At 34.8% G+C, this 21,822-nt stretch overlaps 1 protein-coding gene across 1 annotated transcript in view; it reads right to left on the bottom strand.

Moving 5' to 3' along the window:
- The window catches only part of LOC148943246 (reelin-like), a 292,228-nt gene that overhangs the window by 5,461 nt on the left and 264,945 nt on the right, over positions 1 to 21,822 (bottom strand). The window contains exon 25 of the mRNA XM_089101783.1: positions 3,029 to 3,246. Coding sequence (XP_088957909.1) covers positions 3,029 to 3,246 — 218 coding nt within the window. The remainder of the gene's footprint in view (positions 1 to 3,028; positions 3,247 to 21,822) is intronic.

Here is a 21,822-nt window from a genome sequence, read left to right as displayed (position 1 = left end):
GTACCAGCTGAAGTCGCAGTAACAGAAGTCGTAGTAGTAATAGAAGTAGTACTCATAGTGTCGGTATAATAGTAGTTGTTGTTGAAGTATTAGTAGTAGTAGTCGTAGTAGTAGTCATAGTGGAAGTATTATTCGTAATAGTCACAAAAGCAGTCATGGTAGAAAAAGTTCTAACAGCAATTGTCATAGCAGTAGTAGTGTATAATAGTAGTAGTAGTAGTAGTACCAGTAGTAGTAGTAGTAGTATTAGTATTAGTAGTAGTAGTAGTAGTAGTAGTAGTAGTAGTAGTAGTAATAATAGTAGTGGTAGTAGTAGTAGTAGTAATAGTATTAGTAGTAGAAGTAATATTAGTGACAGTATTAGCAGTTGTAGTTGTGGTAGCAGTAATATTAATAGTACTAGTAGTAGTAGTGGTAGTAGAAACAGCATTAGTAGTAATAACAGTAGAAGCAGTAGAAATCGTTTGAACATAGTGTCTTAGGGTTAGTTCAACATCCCTCTCAACATGCTTGAAGGTTTTAACTTAATACTCTGTGCAATTCCTGAGATATTGTTGACGAACCTTTGTGGCAAACTCATTTACATAGTGGGTTTTGATGTAGTTCAACATCTCTCAAAACACTCCCTGAAAGTTACAAATAATTACTTTTAGCCTTAATATTAGTTTCCTAGTAGTCGCAGCAGTAGCAGTGACAGAAGTAGCAGTAATAGTTATGTAGCTGGTGTAGCAGTAAAAGTAGTAGTAACTTACAAGCAGTGCCTTTGGACTATTTTAATATCCCATTCAATATGTCTGAAAGTTTCAACTCCTTACTCTATGCACTTCCTAAGATTTTCTGATACACCCTTTTGACATCCCACGCAGCACTCACTGAAAATTGCTCATTAATACCCTTAGCCTTAGTATTATTAGAATGCATAGCAGGAGTAGTTTTAAGAGCAGTAGTATTAGTAGTAATAGGTGTAGCAGTAGTAGGAGGAAGAGGAGTAGTAACAGTAGTAGTAGTAGTAGTAGTAGTATACGCACATTCCCTTTTGGTCATTTTAATACCCTCTCGTCATGCCCTGTTAGCTTTACCTTAGTACCTTTAGTCTTTTGAATACTCGGGATGAAAAAAAAATCTTTTTAAATAAGTCATATATGCAATCAATGGGCAAATTGCGTAACTTGCACCCCTTGCCCCAAGGGCTTAGGGCCGTCGGGTCATGATTTGAGAAACAGTTATTTTATCTTTAGTTGCAGCAGCAATAGCATTAGCAGGAGGAGGAGGAAGAGGGGGAGGAATAACAGTAGTAGTATGCATTTACTTACTTTTGGTCTGTTTAACTTACCTCTCATCATGCTCTGAAAGCTTCACCTCAATACACTTAGCCTTTCAGAGGACGCAGGATCAAACAAGCCACCCTTTTCCCATAAAAAATCTTTCATGTAATGAAAAGGGAAATTGCGTAACTAACAGCCGTTGTCCCAGGGGTTGTGAGGCATTAGGTCATCCCTAAAGGCATAATTATTGGACCTTTCAACTGTGATTAACAAAATATATGTCTCAAAATTTGTTGGGATGTCACTGGGAGGTATGACACCAAAAAGAGCATGGGCGGAGGGCTGGTTTTACTACAATCAGTTTTGACTTTTAAAAAGGGCATTTGAACATTCAATTTCCAAACAAATGAGCCTCCTTCTCCCGACAGTTTCTCTGACAACTCCTTCCGTACAAAGATTCGTTGGTGAAAAAAAAAATAATAAAAACAAATAAATATTACAGAGAGACCCGCTCCGCTTTTTACTCAGGTGGAGCTAATATGCTTTCTATGATATGAAAGCATCAAGATTACAGAGTTAAAACTATAAAGACTTTAAGGTGATAATATTAAATATGAATCTATTATTCTGAATCCATTAATCTATTATATGAATATAGTCTTCAAAATTATCTATATAGATAATTTTGGAGACCGCACTGCCTTTACATGACGATAGATAATAAGTTCAAATAGGGATAAATCCTTTTAATAGACGGTGATAAATTTCACAAAAAATATCCTCATCAGTAGTAACACAGTGATCGAAATATTTAGTATTTTGAGAAATTTATCATTGTTTATTAAGAGGATCCCTATTTGAACTTTATATTTATAAATCTATTAAATAAAACCCAAATCATACTTTCAGTTCTTATTACACTTTTACTCTCCGACGTTTTACTGTTATAATAATTTTTAAAACTAATTTTTTTTATAAATAGTTTATAAATAATAATTTTGGTGCACTTGTATGTAGTAAATATTAAGCAATACCATAGTGTGCGGTAATGAGCCAGTAACGACCAAACATAATTATGTTTTATCAGGAATATACAAGGAATTGCGGACCATAAACATCAACTACATGTCGGGAAACGATACTTACTATTTTCACTTACCACTTTATAAAAACCCGAAATGTATACAATTTGCCATTAGAGAAGAAGGAATTGAAACTAAAAACATTTTTGCCCTTAAAACTCACTTTGGTCTGTCTATTCACACCTGAAAAACATGATGTGTACCAGTTTTCTTGTGATTACTTCAAAATACAAAAGTTTTTAGACCAGATTTTTGTCGGCGTTGTCATATCAAACGACGAAAAAATTTAAGTAAAGATTCAGATAAATTTGACAACGCGTTTCGCCTGTAAAAATTCAAACAGTAACAATGTGTTAAATACAAAGGGAACTATACCACCAAAGGAAAATATAATCTTTCTCAGCTGTTTAATGGCATATAATATTAGATTAGTTTTTGTTGGTTTTTAACGTACGTTCATCTTTGTTATTATTTCTATTTAGCACCTGGAACTACCAAGACCACACAAATTCATATGGAGGTCTTTAAAAAAAAATTGAATTCCCTTATTTTTATTAAAATATATATGATTGTGTAGATTTTGGCTTAGCAATCCAACGAATAGGTTTTCCTACTCACTATCCTTATTACTCTATTAATAATTCTAAACGAATTCTAATCCTAAAATAATACTTTACTGACCTTTGATATATAATAGGATCCAAAGGGATTGTCACTCTTCGAACTAAAGAGCTTGGGTTATATATGGTAGCCACATCAACAGTGTTATTGCAGAGAATACCAACAGAATAACACTCATCTCCCACAAGCTGCCAGGTGCCTCCATAATCAAATGAAACTTGAAGTTTTACATTAGCAGATATGTAGAATTTACGTTTTGTTTTAGTGAAATATTCGAACTGAAATAAAAACCTTTAAAATGAAAAGGGTTTAAGCCAACAGCTATTGCTGAAAAATCAAAAGGGTGTACATCCCGCTTTTTTTCTGGATCTGTTTTAAGTTGGAATAATTGTTAATATTGAGCAGTTTGTACTATTGACCTACAAGTAAAGTGAACAAACCAATAGATGCCATTTTTATGCTCTTTCTGAATACAATAATCCCTTTTCTGGCAAATTCAGTTTTAAGACCTTTTTGACTTACTTACTTTTGACTCAGCAGGGTCGCCAGCGTAGACGGAACTTGTAGACAGTGCTGTCAGTCTTCTCCAAGCAGTCCTGTCCAGGGCTAAGGATGGGTCGTAATTAGGGCGATGTTATGGTTGAAGAGGAGTTGATTTATAACATCAGCCCATCTGGTATGCGGCCTCCATTGAGGACGTTTTCAGACATTTTCAGAGAGATTGAAGTCCAAAATGACCCTTGCAGGGGTTCTTGGTGGGAGGCGGAGTAAGTGGCCGTACTATCTTAGAGAACGAGATTCTACTCAGATGGAGAGGTTTGAAAACTTGAAGGTCTTCAGGATCTCAGTATTGCGGATCTTATTATACCATTTAAAGGCTTCAACTCAACGCAGGTGTCTAGTGTGGACGGCACCGACCTTTCTTAGCTGTGTCTGGGCTATTGGCCATGTCTCAAAAGGGTACAGCATGATGCTTGAGACTGTGGCGTTGTAAATTCAGGTTTTTTTTATGGCGACTAATTTGCGATTTCTGGAGGACTGCTCTCAAGAGCCGTCCGAATACAAAGTTTGCCTTGGCTGATCTGGCGTACATGTTGGCGTCAAGTGTGCCATTTGATGATATAATTGATCAAAGATAAGTGAACTGCCTCACCACGTCAACGATGCCGATGCGGTCTTTTTTATGGGTATGATCTTCGTTTCCTTCCAGTTGATTTGCAACCCAGCCCCGGAGGCAGTGGAGGAGAACGTCTCAAGTGTAGACTTAAGTTGGTCGATATTTTCGCTAGGGACTGCTACATTGTCGGAAAAGTCAACATCAGACAAATTCCACCCGGCATAACTTATGCCAAAATTGTTGGCACTGTGTGTCTCGTTCAAAATGTGGTCGATGACGCAGTTAAACAACTCAGGTGCAGCAGCAAATCCTTGCCGTACACCATTTTTGATGGGGAAGGAAGAAGAAAGCTTCCAGTTAATAAGGATGACCTTTCTGTGCTGCTGTAGAGTTCTTTAAAGAGGCTGATTATCTATGTTGGTAGGCCTGCAGCTTTCAGGATTAGCCAAAGGGAATGTCTGTCAACAGTCTCAAAGGCAGAACGAAAGCCGATGAAAGCTATGTTAGCTTTTTTGTTGAATTCCAGTGCCTTTTCAATGATCCATCTGACCGTATGAATCTGTTCAGTTATCGATCTTCCTGGCATGAATTCGGCTTGTTAGGGGTGGCACAAAGAATGTAGGAAACTTATTGCACGTTTCAGCAGGATCATTGCAAAAAGCTTTCCAGGAACAGAAATTACCCTTGATAATGGTAATTTTTTCCTATGTTTTTTTTTATATAAAAAGGTTAAAACATTGGTTTTACTATTTCATTATAAAATCCATTTTGTTAAATTTATATAATCCGCAAGCATTTATTTGTTACAATTAAGTTGGATAACAATTCAAAACAATTTTCATTATTTACCAACTGTTCTGGGTATTGCTTTAAAACAGCAACTTCAGTTTATCTTTGGTCTATCAACTTGTTTGAGTTTTTTTTTGCTCCTTTTTGTATAGTATTTGCTTGTTTTTTCATCTTTTCTTGTTATTTTCAAGGATGTATTTACTTTTAACCGTATTTCTCCTTTTTGCGTTTTCTCCTTTTTAATGGTTTCTAGATGCAAAGCAGAATAATTCGAAATTTTGTTGGTATACACAAATACTTTTGTTAAAACTCACTATTTTAGTTAAAAGTTTTACGTGTTATCATATTTTCGTTTTATTTTAAATATAAATGGAGAGGCACTAAGGTCAAAGAAGTCGTTTTCAGGGCTTTTGATATTTAATTCAACTTCTCCTTCCCAAATTTTGCATACTCAAAAATTCTGCATTATTAAATTGTGATTTAAATAAAATAAGGAAAATATAAATTAAGTGCCCCACCAATTTTTTTTGGAAGAAGTTTTTGTTTTCATAAAAAAACTCGTTCTCTATAGACTTAATAAAGGAGCTCAATCTAGAGCCAATATTTAAGAATTTTCCAGGAAAAAACCCATACCATAAGGATATTAGCTGTAAACTATGTTAAGTTATTAAACGATCTCTTGACAGAGTCCGTTGATTTTCAGATCATCAAATTAGTGGAAGTGATGAAAGTCTTGAGAGCCGTGGCTAATTAAGGTAAGTCCTTGACAAATAGTCTCTGCGAGAGGAAAAGCTGGCATAACTTTTCAGAGTTACATATAAATGATTCTTTTTCCTTTTTGTTGATAGTCAATATTCCTATTTAATCAAAGCATTCATGGTAATAAACAACAATTTTTATTGATAGAAACCAGAAATCTGGAAAACAACTTATTGACAATAAAGTAGACCTAAATAAAATTCGGCTATTTATCTTTATTCTAAAAGTATAAAATCTTGAAGTTTAGAGTAGCCCACTAAAAGTTTATAGATTAAGAAAATTTGTATGGTCTTATAGAAAGGAGAAAAACACCCTCGAAAATGTTATGAATTTCATGCAATTACACATCAATTTTGACATATCCGGGTTGCAGCGGTAGCTAGCAGCCTAGTAAGAGACGACCACTTCCCTTAGTAAACACTACAATAAACCATAACTACTAAGGATAGAGTCAGATCAAAACAAGAAGTACACTATTAGAATCGCCTTGTCCAAAACCCCTATATAGCAAATTTACCGTCCCTTGGCTTGAACAACAAGGAGAATATATTGGCTTGAAATTCAAGAAAAGTGGCTGAAACCACAATATTCTGCATATAGGGCATCTGAATTGAATTGAATTTATTTATAAGCCGTTGAAATACAATGATGAACGGAGTAAAAAAAAAAGAAAAAAGAAGAAGAAAAGAAAAAGAAAATGACGGATAATGACAAATAAAATGAAATAGAAATTCATAGAACAATTGCACAAGCATAGTAATAAACCAGAAAATGACAACACAAGCCAAAGTAACAAGCACATAGACAAGCACAAATAAAACAATGATAAAACTTATGGAACAAGCACACAAGCATAATAATAAACCAAACAATCATACAGTATATATAACAAACACAAAAACAGTAAAGGTGAAAGACCTAATGTTTTAAAATGGAATACCATGGTTATTCCATCTTAAAATTATACATTTATTCCCCTATTGTAAGCTAAAATGCATCTGCCGATGGCAGCATTGGGGTCAATTAGGTCGTATTTCCTATTGGCCCAAGAATTACTTGCTCAAGGGGGGGAGGCTGAGAAGATATTTACCATACCGGTAATAAATTCGTCGGAGTTGCTTTGATTCTGTTGCCGCAAAGGTACGCCAAAAAGGTGCAAGGCATAAAAAATTTGGGAGCACATATGAGTTATATAATTTAGCTAGCAGCTAGCGATTAAAACGAAGTTTATTGGAAACTATGCCACCGTAGGCAATGGACGTCCGGCGCTGGAAATGACGAATGAGAAGATTTTTAGTTGCTTTAAGGGAGTTACCGATTGGGAGGCCAAGATAATTCATTTCCAATTTAGGAGCAACCAATAATCCCTTAAGACCAATATTAAGTCTTTTGGGAACTGGGCCCAAGTTGAATAGTACCACTTCTTACTTTTCAGCGTTAAATTTAAGATTTATTTTTGAATACTCTCGACTCAAAACGGAAAATTTTTTTCTCAAACGCCAATACCCTTCGGCTGGGGTTAAAGACATCGTCCGCACAAAAAATAAGAGACACATCTATCCCTTCTAAAATACAGGAAGAAACTGCTTGAGATTGTGCGTCGAGAATACATTTGTTAAACACAATTGGGGATGTAATGGCGCCTTGCTTTGCTCCGCGACAAACAGGTATGGTTATCTTTGTAATTATTGCAAGAGGGAGATTAACAGTGACAGTTAAATGATTATACATATCATACAAAGCATGAATAATACAGGTACTGACCCCGTGTTTATACAATTCAGTGAGGATATGCGCGAGAATTATCGAATCAGAAGCACATCAGACATCATAGCTCCCTAGAATAAGCGGCTCTCCAGATTTATCAGCATCAATCAAGACCGACGACAGTGCCGTCAGTGCATGAGCGCACCATATTCCTTTCTGGAATCTAAATTGGTGTGGGGACATACAGTATTTATCAACCAGCTCAGGCATTATCAACTTCTCAAAAATTTTACAAAAAGATGTAGTTACCGTTATTGGCCGATATGACGAGCAGTCATTTAGGGGTTTATTTTTTTTAGGGACAGGAGTAAAACAGCCAGTTGAAAACGAGACAAGAACTATTCCTTTTGTAAACAACATTTGTAAAAGTGGGGCAAGGTGGGAAAAAAAGAAAAGGGGTTCCATATATGAGGTGTTTGGCGCAAACATGATCTGTACCTTTTGAAAAAGGTTTCTTAATCTTACGAATTATATTATAAACATCCAAAACTGATACAGTAAACATTGATTTGTCCCCTATCAAAAGTATCTTTTCGAGTGTAACTTTGGAGGGATTTTCTATTAGTTGGTCTGGTTCTTAAAACTTTCTGGAGAAATGTTGTTCCCATAGTTCGGGAGGGATATTAAATGACTGGTTTGGCTTTTGTTTTTGCATACGTGTTAAATTTTACAACGAAAGTCCTGGGTTATTAAAAATCTTTTCAGAAGAATTGGAACGAATAGTAGCTCTATGTTTATCTAACTCTTTTGAAAAACGGCGTTTGGTGGATAAACGGATCTGGTTTATGATACTAGTTCTGGGACGGTCGCAATCTATCCAGATACTTAGCCAGAATTTGGCCCTATTACAAGCCTCAACAAGCAAAAAATTATGGGACCAGCCCTTCACTTGGGATCCGACTCGTGCTTTAGTGCGAGGGACAAACTGCTTTTCTGCTTGTAATAAATCATGTGAAATAAGTGACGCATATATATTTAACTTAATACGATTTTCATTGATTGAAGACGGAACCTAATTCTGGAGAAGCTTAAATGGTATTTTTATCTTTGCGAGAATATTATCAATACAATGCTGGTACCGGGGTATATCAATCTTATTCAATTCTACCACAGTACGTCACTTAAAATCTTGGATTACCCGTGCACGGTTAAATGGAGTCATAATACTAAAAGACAACGGAAAATGGTCAGATACTGCAAACTCATTAAGTACGCTTAAACTTACTGCACGACTGGCAATACTACCGGAAACAAGCCCATGATCAAGGTTTGACACTGATCCTGACGGGTGTATATATGTGAAATCAGCAGATTTTGGTAAGAGATCACTTTCATTTGGAATCGGGCTAAGAAGCAGAGCCGTACATGGATTATCACTTTTCAATAGGTCACAATTAAAGATCCCCAACAGAACCCAATGGAGGTGCGAGGCTCTGATTTTACTCAAACATTTACCCAATTTTCTGCATGCTAGAGCAAACTTCGTTTCAGAATTTTCGTCTCTATAGTCTATCGGCAGGTATACATTAACAATGACAGTATCACCCACTTTAACTGCAAGGAAATGGTCAGATTTTGCAAATAGTTCAGAGTTAGTATGTCTATCTATTATTGTAGCAAGTCCACCTGAGGGGCGGCCTCGTTTTCTGGGCCTTTTAGCGGCTACAAAGTGGAGCACATGTGATGGCACTATATCCAGGAGTGTCATATTATCAGCAGAGAGAAAATGTTCCTGTATGCATATGATTTCTTTAGTAAGGCAAAGTTATTCCACCACGGCGATTTTTGCACTGAGATTACCATTTACGTTCCATGACAAGACGCTCTTTTTAATATAAGGCTCAACCATTTCAAACAGATTGGCTTTTTGGCTTCAAAGTCTTGTTCAACGGGCAGTTAGCATGGCAGCACGTGTGTTTGGTGCTTTGACAATTCAAACAGCAGATCGGGTTCTGGCATGAGCTTTCTTTCGTCGCACCGTGGTAATTTTGGGCACAACGGCCGCATTTCTTGGCGTTTTTGCACTGTGTCGACATATGGCCGATTTCATGACATTTAAAACAACGTTTCGGGAGAAAAATAAATTCTTGTATTTTGAAACACTCGAAGTAAATTCTAATCGTCATTTGTGCGGCGGTATCAAAAGCATCTCTACTTGAAAAATACAGCTTAAAGGTGCGTGATTCCCCATATTGTTCGACTTTCTCACAGCCGGCTATTAATCTTTGTAAATCCTCAGCACTAAGAGACTCGGGAATCCCTTTAACTATACCGATGTGTGAGGGAGTTCTGATTTTGCGCTGTAACCCTGGTTTTGATTATTAATCCCAGTGCCAATTTCTCCGCAGTAGCCTTCTGCGCAATGGCTACACGGCACTAATTTTTTCCTGGTCTGAGCTCAACCTTAGAAGCATCAAGGGATTCGCCAAACGCAGACTCTATAAACGCTTTCCGCTCCGATGGGGTTTTCAGTGGCGGATGGTTTGAAACAACTACAGAGTAAGACAGATTTGTGGGGGCATTTGGTTGGGTAGGGAAACTAGTTCGAGTAAAAAGACTTAAGTTACCTCTTTTCAGTCGTTCCATGAAGCCTTCAAAACGACGGCACATATCATTTACTTTGGTAGTTACGCATGCACTTATCTCTTCTCCGCATGCAGGGACCTCGGTTGGCTCAAAAATGACGAATATAGGAAGTTGACGCTTTTCTTTAGCTGATGTTGCAAAAAATTTCACTATCTGCAGGACATTTTCTTCATCCTTAACTGATTTACGGAAGGGGTCCGGTAGGTCAGATTTCTGTAGGATGAATTCTTTTGCACTCAGTGTATTATCTCTAGAGAAAAACTCCACAGCACAATTAATAATCAATTGATGTTTTATTCTGGCTAGCATTGCTCTTGAAACAAAATTTAATACTGCATTCCAAATGATGTTTTCCATGTCTATATTTTTAATTCATTAATCACGAATATATATCCAAAAAATTACCCTTAGGTTGATTTTTCATCAACATTAAATACTGCATCAAATCAGTCCAAAAAATATAAACAGTACCAGATTGCGTCAGAATGAAAAGTCACTTAATACTTTAATCCTTTTGAAATACAAACAATTCACATAGGTGTTTTCGCTTTGAAATCGAATTTAAAACTGAGTTAAATAAAGTTTAAATCTTTATTTTTACTTTTTCTTTTCCTCAGAAAGTGGGGCACTGGAGCATCGTTGAGAATTGTTTAATGGCTCATTTTAAAGGATATTGCCACATCTAGTGCCTTTTATAATTAAAAGAAATATATATTAAAACATACCCGGAAGCTTGATGCTCCCGTACCTAAGAATACAACATTTTTTCTTTTCCCGAGATGACTGGGCACAAAGCTACCGCTGAGAATTTGATAACATCCAAAATTTATTAGAGAAAAATGCATAGATTAGAAAAGGAATCCCAACATAGTAACTAATATTGATTTATAAATACTGAAAATACGTTGGTGCGTAATCTTTAATGTATATTTTTTTTAACCTAAGCTCAATTCTAAGATTGTTGGAAAACTCCCAATGACTGAATGTATATGATAGTGAAAGTTGCAAGCTTGTTTACTTTTCTGTTTCTTTCCTCAAATGATGATAGTATCGACCCCTTGCTCTGTTAAGAAGGAATTATATAGTATATTTTCTTTTATACTTAACGTCTCTCTTAACTCTTAGTTAAAAGATGTGTTTTTAGTTAAAAAATCTTTATGCATAAATAATTTATGCTTGTTATTATACTCATCTAAAGAAAAAGAAAAAAAATAGAGCCGGAGTATAAATGCATCCCAGCAGCTCCAACATAAAAATATAGAGAAGCAGGATTCTCGATTTGTCTGTCTTGATTCTCGATTGATGTTCATCAAATTTATTATAATTCTCAATCTAGAAGAAATCCCCCAAAGCGTTGGAAACATAGTCTGTAATCCTTTACAATATCTTCTCTTCATAAGAAAATTCTGTTCAATTTTGAAAACTACTTTCAAACAATCTGAAATACCTATTAATCTTATTTCTTTGCCTTAACTTTAAACTTCGCCTTACCCCTCATCTCCCCCTCCAAGTAATGAAGCAATATATACTTCAGGTTGTACACAAAAACTTCAATTTTTGGAAGCAAAGTGAAGGGCATTAAGTGAAGGGCAATGTGAGACAAAAGTGAAGTTTAGGAGGGAGATATTAGATCCTTTAACACCAGTTTTCTGAACTTTATAGGGTAGCCTTACGATGAGAGGAACGCTCTTATCGTACCTTAAGATATGGATCTCATCCATCTTCAACGATGGATTGGACTTCATTTGATCACATGAAAAAATTGTTTTGTTCAGTCTTAAATTTGCTTTAAATGTAAGAATTATCTTGAAATTTCAAAATCTGGGAAGAGGGGTTAAATTTTATCTTTTGGACAAGCGTTATCTATTTTCAACTAATTTCAGCATTTGCTGTTACCTCAAACTCTTATATCTTTATACATGTTGTAAAAATAACAAAACTGTTGCACTTCTTGCCCAGAAGTCTTTTGAGCTAAAATCTTGTTCTAAATGTTTTTTTGTTGTTTTAAATAAATATTACTCGGTTGTTAATGCTTTGCTTTGTGTGATATTTAGCCAGAACATGACGAGCTGTAACTTAAAATTATTATTTTTATTTTCGCAACGAACTCGTCACAGCATTTAACCAGTTATGGTTGACACACTGGTACATCCTCTGTGGTGTCGATTGGGGGGACAAGGGGGTTTGTACGTCTCTACTAGATATTTCGCCACCTATTAGATTTAGATAGTGTCTTTAGGGGGGATATTTTTATTGAAAAACCCTTTTTTTGTATCTCTTTTGGAAAAATTGAAAAACGACAAAATTGCCCTCCTGAATATTGAAAAACACATTATCCCCGCCTATAGATTTTGTAAATTTGTAGAATTTGTGAATTTTTGGATTAAGCACGATTATTTATGTTTTTAAGAATCCAAATCCTAGAAGGTACACTCCTAAAGGACAAAAACATAAATAATGGCCACTGAACAAACTGTACCTTTTCTACTTGTAAGAAAATACAAATCATCTAGGAGCAAGAAATTGGTGAAAGAAAAACCCCAAATCTATCTTCGAGGATGGATTGGACTTGATTCAAGTCAAGATCCTACACTCAAAAATTTGATGTAATCTATTCCTAAAATTATATTTTGTATTCCTTAAGTATCTTATACATTCCTGTTTTGTATTTGAGGTGTCTTAATTTTTTTTTTAGCAGGATCATTACTAGAGGGGTTCCAGACCCACTTTTTCTAAATCTCTTACTATCCAGTTGATAAATTAGATAAAGAAGCTTACAAAATCTGCCATACTTGGGAGAATAGTATAAATAGTGTGATGAATTAAAAGAAGTCTTCCACAAGAGAAGTTTTTCAAAAAAAGTAAAGTGCTACATTAATCCAGAGACGAGCGGAAATAAAGTCAAACAGTAATTCAATTGTAAAATTACATAAACCATCGTCAATGAATAGATGAAACCCAGAACGAACCGAAAATATAATCAACAATCAAGTCAGACACGAAAAGAAACAATTGCAAACAGGAACGCGGCTTTCCCGCAAACCTTAACTTCTCCGGATGTAACATTTTAGTGACCATGACTGCCATCTTACGGGTAACCTAGTAAAGAGTGAACTCTAGCCCATAGAAAAGAAAAAATTCAAAATGTATTTTGAAAAAACCGTCGAGTGAGGAAGAACTGTCACAATCAGCATGTATTTTGGTGAGATCATTATGCCTTATCTTTTATATCAACAGTAAAGGTATCCTAAATCTATACAAAAAAACTATCATCTAGGCAAGCCTCTTATTGCCAATATTTTTTATAACGCCTAGTGGCTGTAAAATAAAAGTTCAAAATAGGGATAAAATGTGGTCTCCGAAATTATCTACCTAGTGGCTGTTTTCTGTATTAAAAGGAATCAACTCAGGAATTTCATTTCGAGGTAATTTTGGCATGCCTCAGTAACAAAATCAAACAGTTCGTGGTAACGAACTGTAAGTAAGGAGCGACCCGACTCAATGGTAACCGAAACTCTAAAAAACGGAATTTTGGTACCAATAGATACATCAAAAGAATTAGATTTTAATTCTGATTTCAAAAATATAAGTTTCATCAAGTTTAATTATACCCATCAAAAGTTACGCGCCTGAGAAAATTTGGCTGATTTTCGAAAAAAGGGGGAAAGACCCCCTAAAAATTATAGAACCTTAATTAAATTCACACCATCAGATTCAGCGCATCAGATAACCCTACTGCAGAGGTTTCAAGCTCCTATCTACAAGAATGTGGAATTTTCCATTTTTTGCCAGAAGAAAGATCACGGGTGCGTGTTTATTTGTTTGTTTTTTTTTCCCAGGGGTAATCGTATTGACCCAGTGGTCCTAGAATATCGTAAGAGGGCTCATTGGAACGGAAATTAAAAGTTTTAATTCCTTTTATAAGTGACCAAAAAAATGGAGGGCAACTAGGCCCCCTCCCACGCTCATTTTTTTCTCAAAGTCACCCAATTAAAATTTTTAAATAGCCATTGAGTTTAGCATAGTCGAAAATCTAATAAATATGTCTTTTAAGATGACTTAATCCCCCACAGTTCCCAGGGGAAGGGCTGCAAGTTATGAACTTTGCCCATTGCTTACATATTGTATTGGTTATTGGGAAGTATACAGACATTTTCAGGAAGAATTTTTTTCTGGTGGGGGGAGGCTGGAGGAGGGGGTTACTCGGGAGAATCTTTCCGTGGAGGATGTTTCTTGGGGGTAAGGGACATTTCTATGAAGGGGGCGCCTGATTCCCAAGCATTATTTAAAAAACGATCAGAAATTAAATTAAAAAAAACAAGTACTTTCAACTGAAAGTAAGAAGCAGCATTAGAACTTAAAATTAACAGAAATTATTACGTATATGAGGGGGCTATCTCCCAAGTCAATAATTCGCTCTTTACGCTACAGTTTTTTTTGTGCTTTCAAAAGAGCTATCTATTCTAATTAAACGGCCTGTGTGATTCAGGGGTTTGTGAATTAAAATTTTTTTCAAATTTTAACGTAAAGAGCGTGGTATTGACTAAGGGGAGAACCCCATCATATACGTAATAACATATACGTAATAAAAAAAACAATAAAAAAACAAGCGATACGCCTCAATAGTAATCGAAACTTTTAAAAACGGAACTTTGATGTCAATAAATGTATCAAAAGAATGCGCTTATAATGCTGATTCTAAATATATGAATTTTATTAAGTTTAGTATTACTCATCAAAGGCTACGAGCCTCAGAAAACTCACCTGATTTTTTTAAGAGGGGGGAAACATCCCCTACAAGTGAAAGTAGAAATGGGGGTACCAGCCCGACGCTTCACCCCTGCTGCCACCTACAACTTTTTTTAACACCATATATGAGCACGAGAACCACGTGGTTTATGGTTTTTGTCAATGAGAATTTGAAAAACAGGAATTTTTTCACATTTATGTATGTTTTCTTGGATGGTTATGTGTGTTGGTCGATTTATTTGATGTTTTTCATGGATGTTTAATGGTTTTTGTCAGTGAGAATTTGAAAAACAGGAACTATGTCACATTTATGGATGTCAACAGCAATTCATGTCTGTTTTATGGTTTTCTCAGTGAGAATGAAAAAACAGGAATTTTGTCACATGGAAAAACATGAATTTTCTCACATTTATGGTTGTTTTCATGGATGGTTATGTGCGTTGTTCGTTTTATTTGAAATTTTTCTCGGATGTCAACATCAAATTAAGGATGTTTAATTGTTTGTGTGAGTGTGAATTTGAAAAACAAGAATTCTCTCACATTTATGTCTGCTTTTATGGAGGGTTATGTGTATTGGTTGAGTTATTTGATATTTTTCATGTCTGTTATATGGATGATTTATGTCTGTTCGTTGTCAGTGAGAATGGACAGGCTCGACGCGAATGGTATGAGATTGTTTGGTTAACCTAACCTGAGAACTTGATTTACATAATCGCTAGGGAAATTATTGATTCACGAAGGGGAGAATTAAGAAACATTAAGGCTTCTTTAATCTTAGGTCTGAGGGATAAACGTTCTTTAGGTCAGAGAGAAAAATTAATATTCTATTTTTAAATAGGGCTTCATTGATCTTTAGTGTCAGGAATTATAATTGACATCACTTGTTATCTTGGAATTATGCGGGAGTCTAAAGAGATAGAAATTCTATTTTTAAATACGGCTTCACGGAGCTTTAAGTCGGAGAGATAAATTGATATTCTAACGAAACCCTAATAGTTTAGCTAGGAAAATTTATGAGATGAAGAGATTAACGTAGGAAAGGGTTTCCTAGAAATTTGAAATGCGTTAGCGCTGAGATGCCAAACAAAAGGAACACGCTGAAATTACGTTTAGGGATTATTTGGGCGAAACCATTTTATCCATTTTATGGGATTATTTCGGCGAAACAGTAAGAGACATTTTGAAAGAAGATTTTAGGAAAGGTTTTAGAAGAGAATTTGAGGGTGAAACTCTGTGGTCGTTATAATACACAAGTTCAATTTGAACAGTGTTGTGAGGTCCTCTACCCCAACCCCAAAGGGTTCCGATCCCCCACCACAACCCCATTTGAACAGTGTTGTGAGGTCCTCTACCCCAACCCCAAAGGGTTCCGATCCCCCACCACAACCCCGAAGGAAGCCCCCGGTACTCAAAGGTCCCCCAAGCTCCCATAGAGCCCCAGCCCCCCAAACGCCCTCCTCAGACCCTCAAAGGCCCTCCTCTGGTCCTCAAAGGGCCCCCGGACCCCCAAAGGGCACCCCGGACCCCAAAGGCCCTCCCCCGGTCCTCAAAGGTCCCCCGGGCTCCCAAAGAGCCACCGGCGCCCCCAAAGGCCCACCCAGACCCCCTCCCCTTCCCCTCCCCTCCTCCCCCTCCCCTCCTCCCCTCCTCCTCCTCCTCCCACCTCCTCCTCCCCTCCCCTCCTCCTTCCCACCCCCATTTTTTATACTTTTTTTGTGCATTGAGACACAGAACGACCCCCTCCCCCGGCCCCTCCCCCTCCAAAGGTCTGATTTTTCAAAGTTCATTTTGAATTTCCTTCGTTGAAATGCAAGAGTTGGAATGTTTCAGTAGTGTATGGTTGTGGTTTACCTTGTCACAGTTACATTTTCTTGATTTTTCAAAGTTCATTTTGAATTTCTTTCGTTGAAATGCAAGAGTTGGAATATTTCAGTAGTGTTTGGTTGTGGTTTACCTTGTCACAGTTACATTTTCTTGATTTTTCAAAGTTCATTTTGAATTTCTTTCATTGAAATGCAAGAGTTGGAGTATTTTAGTAGTGTTTGGTTTACCTTGTCAAACTTACATTTTCTTGATTTTTCAAAGTTCATTTTGAATTTCTTTTATTGAAATGCAAGAGTTGGAATATTTCAGTAGTGTTTGGTTGTGGTTTACCTTGTCACTGTTACATTTTCATGATTTTTCAAAGTTCATTTTGAATTTCTTTTGTTGAAAGGCAAGAGTTGGAATATTTCAGTAGTGTGTTGTTGTAGTTTACCTTGTCACAGTTACATTTTCTTGATTTTTCAAAGTTCATTTTGAATTTCTTTCTTTGAAATGAAAGAGTTGGAATATTTCAGTAGTGTTTGGTTGTGGTTTACCTTGTCACAGTTACATTTTCTTAATTTTTCAAAGTTCATTTTGAATTTCGTTCGTTGCAATGCAAGAGTTGGAATATTTCAGTAGTGTTTGGTTGTGGTTTACCTTGTCACACTTACATTTTCTTGATTTTTCAAAGTTCATTTTGAATTTCTTTCATTGAAATGCAAGAGTTGGAATATTTTAGTAGTGTTTGGTTGTGGTTTACCTTGTCACAGATACATTTTCTTGATTTTTCAAAGTTCATTTGAATTTCTTTCGTTGAAATGCAAGAGTTGTAATATTTCACTAGTGTTTGGTAGTGGTTTACCTTGTCACAGTTACATTTTCTTGATTTTTCAAAGTTCATTTTGAATTTTTTTAGTTGAAATGCAAGAGTTGGAATATTTAAGTAGTGTTTGGTTGTGGTTTACCATGTCACAGTTACATTTTCTTGATTTTTCAAAGTTCATTTTGAATTTCCTTCGTTGAAATGCAAGAGTTGGAATATTTCAGTAGTGTTTGGTTGTGGTTTACCTTGTCACAGTGACATTTTCTTGATTTTTCAAAGTTCATTTCGACTTTCTTTCGTTGAAATGCAAGAGTTGGAATATTTTAGTAGTGTTTGGTTGTGGTTTACCTTGTCACAGTTACATTTTCTCGATTTTTCAGAGTTCATTTTGAATTTAATTCGTTGAAAGGCAAGAGTTGGAATACTTCACTAGTGTTTGGTTGTGGTTTACCCTGTCAGAGTTACATTTTCATGATTTTTCAAAGTTCATTTGAATTTTTTTCTTTGAAATGCAAGTGTTGGAATATGTAATTAGTGATTTGTTTTGGTTTACCTTGTCACAGTTACATTTTAGTGATTTTTCAAAGTTCATTTGAATTTCCTTCGTTGAAATGCAAGAGTTGGAATATTTCAGCAGTGTTTGGTTGTGGTTTACCTTGTCACAGTTACATTTTCTTGATTTTTCAAAGTTCATTTAGACTTTCTTTCGTTGCTATGCAAGAGTTTGAATATTTCAGTAGTGTTTGGTTGTGGTTTACCTTGTCACAGTTACATTTTCTGGATTTTTCAAAGTTCATTTTGAATTTCCTTCGTTGAAATGCAAGAGTTGGAATATTTCAGTAGTGTTTGGTTGTGGTTTACCTTGTCACAGGTACATGTTCTTGATTTTTCATAGTTCATTTAGAATTTCTTTCGTTGAAATGCAAGAGTTGGAATATTTCAGTAGTGTTTGGTTGTGGTTTACCTTGTCACAGTTACATTTTCCTGATTTTTCAAAGTTTATTTTGAATTTCTTTCTTTGAAATTAAAGAGTTTGAATTTTTCACTATTGTGTGTTTGTTGTATACATTGTCACAGTTACATTTTCATGATTTATCAAAGTACAAGCAGAGTATCTTAAATTTAAGTTATAGTTTTTGAATTTTTAACAAGTTTGTTGATGTTGGATAAAGTGTAACAGTTCAATTCTCTTTATTTTTCAAAGTTCATTTTGAATTTCTTTCGTTGAAATTCAATAGTTGGAATATTTCAGTAGTGTGATGTTGTAGTTTACCCTGTCACAGTTAAATTAACTTAATTTTTAAAAGTTCATTTTGTATTTCTTTCCTTGAAATGCAAGATTTGGAATATATCAGTAGTGTTTGGTTGTGGTTTACCTTGTCACAGTTACATTTTCTTGAATTTTCAAAGTTCATTTTGAATTTCTATCTTTTAAATGCAAGAGTTGGAATATTTTAGTAGTGTTTGGTTGTGGTTTACCTTATCACAGTTACATTCTCATGATTTTTCAAAGTTCATTTTTGAATTTCGTTCCTTGAAATGCAAGAGATGGAATATTTCAGTTGTGTTTCGTTGTGGTCTACCTTGTCACAGTTACATTTTCTTGATTTTTCAAAGTTCATTTTGAATTTCTTTCGTTGAAATGCAAGAGTTGGAATATTTCAGTAGTGTTTGGTTGTGGTTTACCTTGTCACAGTTACATTTTCTTGATTTTTCAAAGTTCATTTTGAATTTCTTTCGTTGAAATGCAAGAGTTGGAATATTTCAGTAGTGTTTGGTTGTGGTTTACCGTGTCACAGCTACATTTTCTTGATTTTTCAAAGTTCATTTCGAATTTCATTCGTTGAAATGCTAGATTTGGAATATTTCAGTAATGTTTCGTTGTGTTTTACCTTGTCACAGTTAAATTTTCCTGATTTTTCAAAGTTTATTTTGAATTTCTTTCATTGAAATTCAAGAGTTTGACTATTTCAGTAGTGTTTGGTTGTGGTTTACCTTGTCACAGTTACATTTTCTTGATTTTTCAAAGTTTATTTTGGATTTCTTTCGTTGAAAAGCAAGAGTTGGAATATTTCAGTAGTGTTTGGTTGTGGTTTACCCTGTCAGAGTTACATTCTCTTGATTTTTCAAAGTTCATTTTGAATTTCTTTCGTTGAAATGCAAGAGTTGGAATATTTCAGTAGTGTTTGGTTGTGGTTTACCTTGTCACAGTTACTTTTTCTTGATTTTTAAAATTTGATTTGAATTTCTTTCGTTGAAATGCAAGAGTTGGAATATTTCAGTAGTGTTTGGTTGTGGTTTACCCTGTCAGAGTTACATTCTCTTGATTTTTCAAAGTTCATTTTGAATTTCTTTCGTTGAAATGCAAGAGTTGGAATATTTCAGTTGAGTTTGGTTGTGGATTACCTTGTCACAGTTACTTTTTCATGATTTTTCAAAGTTCATTTAGAATTTATTTCGTTGAAATGCATGATATGGAATATTTCAGTAGTGTTTGGTTTTGGTTTACCTTGTCACAGTTACATTTTCCTGATTTTTCAAAGTTCATTTTGAATTTTTTTCATTGAAATTCAAGAGTTGGAATATTTCAGTAGTGTTTGGTTGTGGTTCACCTTGTCACGGTTACATTTTCTTGATTTTTCAAAGTTTATTTTGAATTTCTTTCGTTTAAATGTAAGAGTTGGAATATTTCAGTAGTGTTTGGTTGTGGTTTACCTTGTCAGAGTTACATTCTCTTGATTTTTCAAATTTCATTTTGAATTTCTTTCGTTTAAATTAAATATTTTGAATTTTTCAGTAGTGTTTGTTTGTGGTTCAACTTGTCACAGTTACATTTTCTTGATTTTTCAAAGTTCATTTTGAACTTCTTTCGTTGAAATGCAAGAGTTTGAATATTTCAGTAGTGTTTGGTTGTGGTTTACCTTATCATGGTTACATTTTCTTAATTTTTCAAAGTTCATTTTGAATTTCTTTCGTTGAAATGCAAGAGTTGGAATATTTCAGTTGTGTTTCGGTGTGGTTTAGCCTACCTTGTCACAGGTACATTTTATTAATTTTTCAAAGTTCATGTTGAATTTCTTTCCTTGACATACATAAGTTTGAATATTTTAGTAGTGTTTGCTAGTGGTGTACCTTGTCACTGTTACATTTTATTGATTTTTCAAAGTTCATCTTGATTTTTTTTCATTGAAATGCAAGAGTTGGAATATTTCAGTATTGGTTGTGTGCGGTTTTCATTGTCACTGTTACTTTTTCTTGATTTTTTTAATGTTCATTTTGAATATCTTTCGTTGAAATGCAAGAGTTGGAATATTTCAGTAGTGTTTGGTTGTGGTTTACCGTGTCACAGTTACAATTTCTCGATTTTTCAAAGTTCATTTTGAATTTTTTGCGTTGAAATGCAAGAGTTGGAATATTTCAGTAGTATTTGTTTGTAGTTTACCTTATCACTGTTACATTTTCATGATTTTTCAAAGTTCATTTTGAATTTCTTTCATTGAAATTTAAGAGTTAGAATATTTCAATAGTGTTTGGTTGTGGTTTACCTTGTCACAGTTATATTTTCTTGATTTTTCAAAGTTCATTTTGAATTTCTTTCATTGAAATGCAAGAGTTGGAATATTTCAGTAGTGTTTGGTTGTGGTTTACCTTGTCACAGTTACATTTTCTTGATTTTTCAAAAGTTCATTTTGAATTTCTTTCATTGAAATGCAAGAGTTGGAATATTTCAATAGTGTGTTGTTGTAGATCACCTTGTCACAGTTACATTCACTTAATTTTTCAAAGTTCATTTTGAATTTCTTTCATTGAAATGCAAGAGTTGGAATATTTCAGTAGTGTTTGGTTGTGGTTTACCTTGTCACAGTTACATTTTATTAATTTTTCAAAGTTCATTTTGAATTTCTTTCGTTGCAATGCAAGAGTTGGAATATTTCAGTAGTGTTTTGTTGTGGTTTACCTTGTCACAGTTACATTTTCTTGATTTTTCAAAGTTCATTTTGAATTTCTTTCATTGAAATGCAAGAGTTGGAATATTTCAGTAGTGTTTGGTTGTGGTTTAGCTTTTCACAGTTACATTCTCTTGATTTTTCAAAGTTCATTTTGAAATTCTTTCGTTGAAATGCAAGAGTTGGAATGTTTCAGAAGTGTTTGGTTGTGGTTTACCTTGTCACACTTACATTTTCTTGATTTTTCAAAGATCATTTTGAATTTATTTAGTTGAAATGCAAGAGTTGGAATATTTCAGTCGTGTTTGGTTGTGGTTTACCGTGTCAAAGTTACATTTTATTTATTTTTCAAAGTTCATTTTGAATTTCTTTCGTTGAAATGCAAGAGTTGGAAAATTTCAGTAGTGGATGGTTGTGGTTTACCTTGTCACTGTTACTGTTTCTTGATTTTTCTATGTTCATTTTGTATTTATTTCTTTGAAATGCACGAGTTGGAATATTTCAGTAGTGT

The sequence above is a fragment of the Artemia sp. Qi Xiang Cuo genome, chromosome 15, assembly GCF_049724085.1.
Source record: "Artemia sp. Qi Xiang Cuo chromosome 15, ASM4972408v1, whole genome shotgun sequence".
Lineage (NCBI taxonomy): Eukaryota > Metazoa > Arthropoda > Branchiopoda > Anostraca > Artemiidae > Artemia > Artemia sp. Qi Xiang Cuo.
The sequence above is the reverse complement of the archived record's forward strand: the minus strand, read 5'-3'. Positions and strand labels throughout refer to the sequence as shown.